Raw genomic sequence first — 12,954 nt, forward strand, 5'->3', positions numbered from 1 at the left:
AAGTGCTGATGTATAAATTCTGAAAAACAGATGATTGATTATACAGGAAAATAGTTTTTATTACTGATCTGTACGAGTGCTGAGAATTAAAGAAAAAAAGACAAAGAGTGTGTAACTGGAGAGTATATAATCAGTATAGAGGATTCATTATCTCATAACGCCTTTAAAATGAAGCGAAGTAAAGGGCTTTAAAGGTAGCATGGTAATTGATTTAGCTTTTATTCCAGATCTATAAATTGTCTGTGAATCAGATACCTCTTTCAGGCATTTGTGAGCTTCGGCCAAGAAGCTTTGACATCCTGGAAAAGGGCCAGCAAAGAAAAAAATAAAAAAAAATCTATCAAACAGAACCACTGCTCAAATAACCATGAGCTCTCTCTCTCTCTCTCTCTCTCTCTCTGTGTGTGTGTGTGTGTTTATGAATAATGCACTACAGAATTCTCCTGTAATTGAGGCTGTCCCATAATGCAAATGGTGAGATTTGTGTTTCCGCTCGCAGAAGATGAGGATCTGTGTCTTTGCGAGCGCAAGGCCACATTAACTCTCTCCCACATCAGACATCAGCAGTAAAACAGAACAGATGAATGCCGTATTCAGAGGCTGCTTCCAAACAGGCAGAGAGAAAATGAAAAGAAAAAAGAAAGGTGGATGTTAACACCTAACAGACTCTGAGTTTCCTGATAAAACCACAGCTTTTTTTCTAAGTGAATTTTAAGCGTCAGCCCAGATTCCTGAAACGACCTTTTGAGTGGTTTTTTTAGAACTTGAAGCCACAGAATTTCCCCTGAGGGACGAGTTGATAGCAGTGTAAATAATGATGATTTTGTGACGGAGCCGAAGTGCCGGCTGAAATGCTGCTGCGTGTCCTGGATGAACAAAAGAGAGAAAATAAACACTTGTTTATATGATCAGTCCTTGCAGGATTTCACTGGTTTGCGATCGTACATAGTGCGGATTGTAAGGCCTTAACCTTTTGCACCGAAGATAAAGGAGTAGAGAAGAAGAAGTGCGAAGGACAAAATGGAAAGGAACCTCAGGAGCTGCTTTTGCAGTCAAATGTTAACACATGAAGTGAGAAACTAATATTGTGTGATTATTATCACCTGTAATCTTTTTTTAGATCACCTCCAGATTAGTCACTGCTTTCACTGATTGACAGCCTGCTGTACTACATCTGCCCCATGGTGTGAATATCTGATGCATCATGAGATGCTTTTCTACTCAGCACGGTTGCTCCTCCTTCTCTGACTGTCCTCAACAAAAAGTGAAGATGAAGTGAATAACACTGATTATCTCCTCATCATGGCACCTGTTAGTGGGTGGGATATATTAGGCAGCAAGTGAACATTTTGTCCTCAAAGTTGATGTGTTAGAAGCAGGAAAAATGGACAAGCGTAAGGATTTGAGCGAGTTTGACGAAGGGCCAAATTGTGTTGGCTAGACCACTGGATCAGAGCATCTCCAAAACTGCAGCTCTTGTGGGGTGTTCCCGGTCTGCAGTGGTCAGTATCTATCAAAAGTGGTCCAAGGAAGGAACAGTGGTGAACTGATGAAGGTGGTCAAGGCTCATTGATTCACGTGGGGAGCAAAGGCTGGTCCATGTGATCCGATCCAACAGACAAGCTCAAATTGCTGAAGAAGTTAATGCTGGTTCTGATAGAAAGGGGTCAGAATACACAGTGCATCACAGTTTGTTGCGTATGGGGCTGCATAGCCACAAACTAGTCAGGGTGCCCATGCTGACCCCTGTGCTCCACCAAAAGCACCAACAATGAGCGTCAGAACTGGACCACGGAGCAATGGAAGAAGGTGGCCTGGTCTGATGAATCACGTTTTCTTTTACATCAGGCAGTGTCATGCTTTGGACAAAGTTCTGCTGGGAAACCTTGGGTCCTGCCATGCATATGGGTGTTACTTTGACATGTACCACACAAGCTACTCAAGTGCTTCTTCAGTCTCTGGTCATTTCGAGACTGGACTACTGCAACTCTTTACTGGCAGGTCTTCCTCTGAATGCAATTCGTCCACTGCAAATGATCCAAAATGCAGCTGCATGGATTGTTTTCAACCTGCCTAAGTTCTCCCACACCACCTTACTGCTGCGCTCCTCTACTGGCTTCCAGTAGCTGCATCAGATTCATAACATTGATGCTTGCCTACAAAGCCAAGAATGGACCAGCAGCATCTTACCTCAAAGATCGTATTGCTCCTCAAACTGCACCTCGCTCCCTCAGATCCTCTAGCACTGCTCAACTGGTCCCACCATCTAGACACATCTAGAATCTTATCTGTTCTGGCACCGAAGTGGTGGAATAAACTTTCCCTAGATCTCCGTACAGCCGAGGCACGGACTGTCTTCAAACAACAACTGAAGATCTACCTTTTCCTGAAGCACTTAAACTAGCTCATATTTTTCCCTGTTTTATGTATTGTTATATTCTAAATTTTAGGCTAATAGTATCCTAAATCTGTGACCTATTGAACCAGTGTTAATGTATTCAATGATAGAGACTTTAAAGCATTTTTGTACGTTGCTCTGGATAAGAGCGTCTGCCAAATGCCAGAAATGTAAATGTATGTACCACCTACCTAAGCAGAGTTACAGACCATGTACACCCTTTCATGGAAACTGTGTTCCCTGATGGGCTGTGGCCTCTTTCAGCAGGATAATGCGCCGTGCCACAAAGCAAAAATGGATCAGGAATGGTTTGATGAGCACAATATTGAGTTTGAGATGTTGACTTGTCCTCGAAATTCTCCAGATCTCAATCCAATCCAGCATCTGTGTGATGTGCTGGACAAACAAGTCCGATCCATGGAGGCCCAACCTCACAACTTACAGGACTTAAAGGATCTGCTGCTAACATCTTGGTTGGTGCCAGATCCCACAGCACACCTTCAGGGATCTAGTGGAGTCCATGCCTCGATGGGTCAGGGCTGTTCTTGCAGCAAAAGGGGGACCAACACAATATTGGGCAGTTGGTTATAATGTTATGCCTGATCGGTGTATATTATATTGTATATATGAGGACAAATTTGAATCATGTCAAAGGATTAAGGATTTCCCAGGGGTTTTGTTTTGGGAGGAGGGAACTACACAGTGGAATTAAAGTGGATAAAAGCAGCTTCTCCGATTTTTAATCACTATTCTTGAAGCGCTGCCAAGCACCTCTGTGAGGATCAGTGAGAGTCAGAATCCGCTGGACCACAGATGAGATCCTTCTATTTTTTTTGTTGTCTCTTTATTGACAGGCATGAGGTTTGAGGGGAAGTTGTTCAAAAAAAAAAAAACAGGTGCCAGAGAGCCATTAGCGCTGCTGATTGCCATCTCTCTTTCCTCTGGCCGTTGTGGAATGTACTCAATGCCAATTGGTGTGTGAAATGAAATTTCTGATTTCTCACCTCACATCGATTTGTCGAGAAGCCTTTTTTTTTTTTTTAAGCTTCAGGACATTGTGTCTCTCTGGCGTTAGCGACGGCAACCAGAATGAAGCAAGATGCTGCAATTAGGGTGCTTTAGGGTGCAATCTCGCAGGTGCTTTAGCGTCACCAGGCTCCAGCTTAATACTTTTGCATATTTATATATATATTTTTTTGCCTTCAATAATCGAAATGTAGTGAGGAAACGGGATGAACAAAGACAGAGGGGTGGGTCATGAGGAGGTTATGAGCATCTGGTGTGTGTGTGTGTGGTTGCACATGCTTAAGTGTGCTAAAAGGGAATGAAACAGGATTAAGAGGGACGTGTAACACTTCCATGAAGCAGCATTAATCAGTCCTTTACTAGAGGGGTTCTAATAGAACCTGCCATGCTAACGTGGCTAAGAAAGTGCAAGGAATATCCTCTCAAATCATCCTCAAATGTAAATGTGTCTCTTGGAGACAGAGAGCTGAGATGTGAGGCACACAACGACCCTGGCTAAGTAGGTTATCAGTAGGAGAGATGCTAACTGCTTAAAATTCCCCACATAGGCTGCACGTACAGGAAATGCTAAAACGCTAACAGGCTTAGCATTAAGTGTTGGAGACATGGTGGCAATTAAAGCTGTGCTCTTATCGTTTCTATAGTAACAGTGCCTTTACAGGGATGTAACCGGAAATGGATAAAAAGTCAATACTATGATGTGTGTATTAAACTTACATAAACCTGGTCGTGTGACGCAACAACAAATCGCTCTAATTTTAACAGCTGATTCATTTCCTAAATGATTCATTATTGCTGTATTGAAAATAAAGCAACTGCACACACGATTCATTTCGTTTGATTCATTCAGTAGTTCACCGTTTCCTCGACTCACTTCCTATATCATCGCCTCTCACGCACTAAAGACTCGCTAATTGGCTGATCCGAGCCGTGAAGCTCGGCCTGGTCTCAGTCCAACAGAGGGAGGTAGTGAGCAGAGTGAGAGCCAGGAGCTTCAGACTGCTGACATTTACACTATTACTGACATTTAGGATTTGACCAATACACACTGACCACTGCACAGCTGTCCACATCAGCCTGGAGGAGGTGTATGAGAGCAGGGCTCAGGGAGGGTGTGTGTGTGTGTGTGTGTGTGAGAGAGAGAGAGAGAGAGAGAGTGGAAGAGAAAGAAAAAGAGTGAGAGTGTAGGGTGTGTGTGTGTGTGTGTGTGTGTGTGTGTGAAAGAGAGAGAGACAGTGTGTTTGTGAGCATGTGTGTGTGTGTGTGAGTGTGTGTGTTTGAGAAAGAGGGAAAGAGAGAGAGAGTAGGGTGTGTGTGTGCATGTGAGAAAGAGGGAGAGTGTGGAGTGTGTGTGAAAGAGAGCGAGCGAGCGAGAGAGAGCGAGAGAGAGAGAGAGTGTATGGTGTGTGTGCTTGTTTGAGAAAGAGGGAGTGTGTGTTGTGTGTGTGTGTAATGCACCTAGACACTGAGAAAGTATGAAAGTGTGGTTTCTTCACTACACCCAGTGAGCTGTAGGGACCCTACAACAGGGGCTGTGAATTTGGGAGGCATTTGCAATTCAAATCACTTTCTCCTAGTGCACTACTTAGGGTATGAAACATTTCTAAACCATCTGGAGCTCAGTGAACTCTTTCGTATATACAGTGAGCACACATGAACGGTTCAATGAGCTCTATCATCTATGTAGTGCACTAGGGGTGACTGGAGATTGACCCCCCTACCTCTCTCTTTCTCTCTCTTTCTGCACTATTTGTCTATTTGGTATGCTACATGAGGGATGAAATGACTTCTACACTCGGTGTAGTGCACTATATGTGAGCATTCAGTTTAAGTGCACCACTTCCACCCTACTTAGGGCACTATGTATTGTATTTAATAAGTATATACATGGACAAACCAGGGGATGAAGTAATGCCTTGTCCACCTGATATGGTGCACTGTTTGGATTTCTCAGCTTCATATCAAGTGCACTACTTATGGTATATAACACTCTGTCAAGTGCATTATGTCCAGCAGGGACTCACTTCTCTACTTCCCTTACTTGGGAGCAGTGGTAGCTCAAGTGGTTAAGGCTCTGGCTCTGGGTTGTTGATCGGAGGATCGGGGTTCCCAGCACCACCAAGCTCCACTGTTGGGCAATTGAGCAAGGCCCTTAACACTCTCTGCTCCAGGGGGTACTGTATCATAGCTGCCCTGGTGCCCTGACCCCAACTTCCTCAGCTGGGATATGCAAAGAATAGAATTCCACTGTGCTGTAATGTATGTGTGATGATAATAAAGGCTTCATGCCCTCACTTCTATCAGGGCTTTTTATAGTGCCCTAACTTGTGCACTATATCCCTAACAGGGAGCAATTTGAGATTCAGGTCTCTAATTCAGGTCTCTAATTCAAGTGCACTGCTTGCTCTATTACTTAGGCGCCTCGGCTCTCGGTGTAGTGCATTATTTGTAGGTTGATGAGGCATGAATTAACGCTCTCTCCACCCAGCTTGGTGCACTACATGTCCATATGGGCTTCACCTCTCCACCTCATATCCAAGTGGGCTTTATGATATGAAAACTCCAGCTTCTACCCTCCAACAAGTGCACTACATTTCTGAGATTCGAGCTTGACTTCCTATTCAAGGTAATTATACAGCATATACCCCTGCAGAATAGGGCATGAAACCATGTCCACTTGATCTAGTGCACACTATACTGTCCATTCGCACTAGACTCGTACATGTCCATAGCTATGTTTATTATTGTTATTATTTTTGTTCAACATTTTGAGCGTAAATTTCTGAGAGAGACAGAGAGCGAGAGAGAGAGAGAGACACGTGAGCGCGCGAGCGTGTGCGTGCGTGAGTGCGCTCACCTCGAGCTTTAATATCAGTCACCAAGAGCTCGCTGCAAAAAGTAAAAGCAGACAGAAAGCGAGGCGCGCGCTAAACCCGGGCTCCTTGCACTCTTTGCACGCGCTGCGCCATGGAGCCCCGTAAAACTTCCCGGCGCGCGCGGTTTGCGGTAGCGGACTGCTCGGACATGGTCGATTAAAAACAAACGCCAGGGAAGTATATCAGTGATTATTGGTGATTATTTGTGAAGATGGACCCGCTGTTTACTTACACCGACTCACCGGGAAACTGGACCGCGGAGAATAACGGCACAGACCCGGTCGACTGGAACCAGTTCACGCAGCCCGCGTGGCGCATCACGCTCTGGGCGCTCGCTTACAGCTTCATCGTGCTGGTAGCGGTGGTGGGCAACGTGACGGTCATATGGATCATTGTGGCGCACAAGCGGATGCGCACCGTCACCAACTACTTCCTGGTGAACCTGGCGTTCGCCGAGGCGTCCATGTCCGCCTTTAACACCGTGGTGAACTTCGTGTACGCGGCGCACAACGAGTGGTACTTCGGCTTGGGCTACTGCCGCTTCCACAACTTCTTCCCCATCGCCGCCGTGTTCGCCAGCATCTGCTCCATGACCGCCATCGCCGTGGACAGGTCAGTTCCTTCAACACTCTCCTCAAAATACTCTCCTCAACTTCACCCTAATTTTCTCACTCATCACTCCTTATATTTACTCATCACTCCTCTCACATTTTTACTCATGACTCCTCTCTCAATGAATATTTACTCATGACTCCTCTCTCAATGAATATTTACTCATCACTTCTCTCTCACTGTAATTTATTTATTTATTTATTTATTTATTTATTTATTTATTTATTTATTAATGATAATAATAATAATAATATTTTATTAAAAAATTTCCTACATCTTTATTGTATAGTTCATTATTTTTACGTTTTATTTTTGTCTTTTTTAAAAGTGTAAGTAGTTCCCACTGGAAATCATTTTATTTCTGTGATATTTTAATCTGAGTGTTTTTATTTGCATATAATCTATGCATTATTTATAATAATAATAATATATAATAATATATAAATATATAATAATAATAATAATGATAATGATAATGATAATAATAATAATAATAATTATTATTATTATTATTATTTGTGTAATTATTATTATTATTATTATTATTACTACTACTACTACTAAATTACTAAATGAGCTCCTACTAGAATTCTAGTATTTAGTATTTTTTAATATATTTTTATTTTTTATTTTTTATGTATTACCTTATTACCAATGTTTGTGGAAGTATCTATCTATGTATCTGTCTGTCTGTCTGTCTGTCTGTCTGTCTATCTATCTATCTATCTATCTATCTATCTATCTATCTATCTATCTATCTATCTATCTATCTATCTATCTATCTATCTATCTATCTATCTATCTACTGCTGGACTTTTATAAACCCTGTTTAGTTACTGAGCACCGAGTTGATGGTGATGGTGATTATCATTCAGCGAAACAATCCACTACTCCATAAATCCGTCTGCACTTCTTTCCCGTGAATCTTTTTGTTCTGTTCGGCTCGACAGTTCACTTCCAGAACCTAATGAGCTTGGCATTAGAGGTGATACGTCTGTGCGGCGCACTTTAAAAGGAGTTTTAAATCTTCTCTGGATTTGTGTTCTGTGACACTCTGATCATTCATCAACATAACGCTTGAGGCTTCCTGAGATGAATGACTTCTGCTCTCTTCGGAAAACTTTTATTTTAAACAACAAAAAAGATCTGAAAGGTTGGTGGTCTTTATTAGGATAAAAAAAATAGTTTCATCATATTGAGTTAAAACAATGGAAAAAGGCAGAAGGATGGAAGGCAATGGAAGAATGAATATGAAGGAGAGCTTTAAAGAAAGAGAAGATGGCTTAATTTTATCAGGTGCATAAAAACTACCAATAGCACAGATTTGAGCCAGACGGATGAAAATTCCAGAAGTAATCGCCTAAGCCTAGATCTCTCTGAGTACGCTAATCCAAGCCGGAATATGGCTTTAGTCGAGAGCCTGAGACTTTAGGAGCTTTAAATAAAAAGTTCACTCCAGTCCCACAGGCTTGACTTTGCTTCATCTACTGTAATAATCATAAATGACGACATGTGCTGTTTATCGCAGAATCAGATTAGCGTTAGCACTAATCGTATTAGCGCTAATCCTGCACTCGGAACACCATGCGGTAAACGTGTGTAAATCTGTCAGCTTATTGCACTTTTGCCCCTTGGAGAAGAGACCTGGTCTTTATCTGGGTTCAAGAATTAAATAGATCTCGAGGAAACACATTGAAAGATGGCGGGACAGGAGATTTGGCTTTAAATGGTTTTCATTTGTATTTTTCCTAATCTCACTGTGCAGCACACAGGTGTCTAATTTTAACCTTTCTCACACTGTGATCCAGCTGTGGTAGAAACACACAGGTGGTGGAACAGGGGGTGGAGCACAGTGTGTAACACAGAGCAGAACACAGAGTGTAACACAGAGCAGAACACAGAGTGTAACACAGAGCAGAACACAGAGTGTAACACAGAGCAGAACACAGAGTGTAACACAGAGCAGAACACAGTGTTACACAGAGCAAAACACAGAGCAGAACACACGGTGTAACACAGAGCAGAACACAGAGTGTAACACAGATCAGAACACAGAGCAGAACACAGAGTGTTACACAGAGCAAAACACAGAGCAGAACAAAGAGTGTAACACAGAGTATTACACAGAGCAGAACACATAGTGTAACACAGAACAGAACACAGGGTGTAACACAGTGCAGAACACAGGGTGTAACACAGAGTGGAACACAGTGGAACACAGAGCGTAACACAGAGCAGAACAGAGTATAACACAGAGCAGAACACAGAGCGTAACACAGAGCAGAACAGAGTGTAACAGAGCAGAACACAGAGCATAACACAGAGCAGAACAGAGTGTAACACAGAGCAGAACACAGAGTGTAACACAGAGCAGAACACAGAGTGTAACACAGAGCAGAACACAGAGTGTAACACAGAGCAAAACACAGAGCAGAACACACGGTGTAACACAGTGCAGAAGACAGGGTGTAACACAGAGCAGAACACAGAGTGTAACACAGAGCAGAACACAGGGTGTAACACAGAGCAGAACACAGGGTGTAACACAGAGTGTAACACAGAGTGTAACACAGAGCAGAACACAGGGTGTAACACAGAGCAGAACACAGAGTGTAACACAGAGCAGAACACAGGGTGTAACACAGAGCAGAACACAGGGTGTTACACAGAGCAGAACACAGGGTGTTACACAGAGCAGAACACAGAGTGTAACACAGAGTGTAACACAGAGCAGAACACAGGGTGTTACACAGAGCAGAACACAGAGTGTAACACAGAGCAGAACACAGGGTGTAACACAGTGCAGAACACAGGGTGTAACACAGTGCAGAACACAGGGTGTAACGCAGAGTGGAACACAGAGCAGAACACAGAGTGCAACACAGTGCAGAACACAGGGTGTAACACAGAGTGGAACACAGAGCAGAACACAGAGTGTAACACAGAGCAGAACACAGGATGTAACACAGAGCAGAACACAGAGTGTAACACAGAGCAGAACACAGAGTGTTACACAGAGCAAAACACAGAGCAGAACACACGGTGTAACACAGTGCAGAACACAGGGTGTAACACAGAGCAGAACACAGGGTGTAACACAGAGCAGAACACAGGGTGTAACACAGAGCAGAACACAGAGTGTAACACAGAGCAGAACACAGGGTGTAACATAGAGTGTAACACAGAGCAGAACACAGAGCAGAACACAGAGTGTAACACAGAGCAGAACACAGGGTGTAACACAGAGTGTAACACAGAGCAGAACACAGAGTATAACACAGAGCAGAACACAGAGTGTAACACAGAGCAGAGCACAGGGTGTAACACAGAGTGTAACACAGAGCAGAACACAGAGTGTAACACAGAGCAGAACACAGAGTGTAACACAGAGCAGAACACAGAGTGTAACACAGAGCAGAACACAGGGTGTTACACAGAGCAGAACACAGGGTGTTACACAGAGCAGAACACAGAGTGTTACACAGAGCAGAACACAGGGTGTTACACAGAGCAGAACACAGAGCAGAACACAGAGTATAACATAGAGCAGAACACAGAGTGTAACACAGAGCAGAGCACAGGGTGTAACAGAGTGTAACACAGAGCAGAACACAGAGTGTAACACAGACCAGAACACAGAGTGTAACACAGAGCAGAACACAGAGTGTAACACAGAGCAGAACACAGGGTGTTACACAGAGCAGAACACAGGGTGTTACACAGAGCAGAACACAGAGTGTAACACAGAGCAGAACACAGGGTGTAACACAGAGCAGAACACAGAGTGTAACACAGAGCAAAACACAGGGTGTTACACAGAGCAGAACACAGAGTGTAACACAGTGCAGAACACAGGGTGTAACACAGTGCAGAACACAGGGTGTAACACAGAGTGTAACACAGAGCAGAACACAGAGTGTAACAGAGAGCAGAACACAGGGTGTAACACAGAGCAGAACACAGAGTGTAACACAGAGTGTAACACAGAGCAGAACAGAGTGTAACACAGAGCAGAACAGAGTGTAACACAGAGCAAAACACAGAGCAGAACACACGGTGTAACACAGTGCAGAACACAGGGTGTTACACAGAGCAGAACACAGGGTGTAACACAGAGCAGAACACAGAGTGTAACACAGAGCAGAACACAGGGTGTTACACAGAGCAGAACACAGGGTGTTACACAGAGCAGAACACAGGGTGTTACACAGAGCAGAACACAGAGTGTAACACAGAGCAGAACACAGGGTGTAACACAGAGTGGAACACAGAGCAGAACACAGAGTGTAACACAGTGCAGAACACAGGGTGTAACACAGTGCAGAACACAGGGTGTAACACAGAGTGGAAAACAGAGCAGAACACAGAGTGTAACACAGAGCAGAACACAGGGTGTAACACAGAGCAGAACACAGAGTGTAACACAGAGTGTAACACAGAGCAGAACAGAGTGTAACACAGAGCAGAACACAGAGTGTAACACAGAGCAGAACAGAGTGTAACACAGAGCAAAACACAGAGCAGAACACACGGTGTAACACAGTGCAGAACACAGGGTGTAACACAGAGCAGAACACAGAGTGTAACACAGAGCAGAACACAGGGTGTAACACAGAGCAGAACACAGAGTGTAACACAGAGCAGAACACAGGGTGTAACACAGAGCAGAACACAGAGTGTAACACAGAGCAGAACACAGAGTGTAACACAGAGCAGAACACAGAGTGTAACACAGAGCAGAACACAGGGTGTAACATAGAGTGTAACACAGAGCAGAACACAGAGCAGAACACAGAGTGTAACACAGAGCAGAACACAGGGTGTAACATAGAGTGTAACACAGAGCAGAACACAGAGTGTAACACAGAGCAGAACACAGGGTGTAACACAGAGTGTAACACAGAGCAGAACACAGAGTATAACACAGAGCAGAACACAGAGTGTAACACAGAGCAGAGCACAGGGTGTAACACAGAGTGTAACACAGAGCAGAACACAGAGTGTAACACAGAGCAGAACACAGAGTGTAACACAGAGCAGAACACAGGGTGTTACACAGAGCAGAACACAGGGTGTTACACAGAGCAGAACACAGAGTGTTACACAGAGCAGAACACAGGGTGTTACACAGAGCAGAACATAGAGCAGAACACAGAGTATAACACAGAGCAGAACACAGAGTGTAACACAGAGCAGAGCACAGGGTGTAACACAGAGTGTAACACAGAGCAGAACACAGAGTGTAACACAGAGCAGAACACAGAGCAGAACACAGAGTGTAACACAGAGCAGAACACAGAGTGTAACACAGAGCAGAACACAGGGTGTTACACAGAGCAGAACACAGGGTGTTACACAGAGCAGAACACAGGGTGTAACACAGAGCAGAACACAGGGTGTAACACAGAGCAGAACACAGGGTGTTACACAGAGCAGAACACAGGGTGTTACACAGAGCAGAACACAGAGTGTAACACAGAGTGTAACACAGAGCAGAACACAGGGTGTTACACAGAGCAGAACACAGAGTGTAACAGAGTGTAACACAGAGCAGAACACAGGGTGTTACACAGAGCAGAACACAGAGTGTAACACAGAGTGTAACACAGAGCAGAACACAGGGTGTAACACAGAGTGTAACACAGAGCAGAACACAGGGTGTAACACAGAGTGTAACACAGAGAATAACACAGGGTGTAACACAGAGCAGAACACAGGATGTAACACAGAGCAGAACACAGGGTGTAACACAGCAGAACACAGGGTGTAACACAGCAGAACACAGAGTGTAACACAGAGCAGAACACAGAGCAGAACACAGGGTGTAACACAGAGCAGAACACAGGGTGTAACACAGCAGAACACAGAGTGTAACACAGAGCAGAACACAGAGCAGAACACAGGGTGTAACACAGAGAAGAACACAGAGTGTAACAGAGCAGAACACAGGGTGTAACACAGAGCAGAACACAGGGTGTAACACAGAGCAGAACACAGGGTGTAACACAGAGCAGAACACAGGGTGTAACACAGAGCAGAACA

The 12,954-nt window shown here is 44.0% G+C and overlaps 1 protein-coding gene across 3 annotated transcripts in view; it reads left to right on the forward strand.

Annotated features, from left to right (window-relative positions):
- The first annotated feature begins 6,249 nt into the window (after window positions 1–6,249).
- tacr1a (tachykinin receptor 1a) overlaps window positions 6,250–12,954 on the forward strand; it is a 35,219-nt gene continuing 28,514 nt past the window's right edge. For 2 of the 3 annotated variants that reach the window (XR_009203169.1, XM_058375612.1), the window contains exon 1: window positions 6,255–6,912. Coding sequence is in view for 2 of the 3 variants with exons in the window: in XM_058375612.1 (XP_058231595.1) it covers window positions 6,512–6,912 (401 nt within the window). In the remaining variant the exon portion in view is untranslated. Of the gene's footprint in view, window positions 6,913–12,954 lie in introns of all 3 variants that reach the window. The other variant, XM_058375613.1, reaches the window with a different exon arrangement.

The sequence above is a fragment of the Hemibagrus wyckioides genome, linkage group LG22, assembly GCF_019097595.1.
Source record: "Hemibagrus wyckioides isolate EC202008001 linkage group LG22, SWU_Hwy_1.0, whole genome shotgun sequence".
Classification (NCBI taxonomy): domain Eukaryota; kingdom Metazoa; phylum Chordata; class Actinopteri; order Siluriformes; family Bagridae; genus Hemibagrus; species Hemibagrus wyckioides.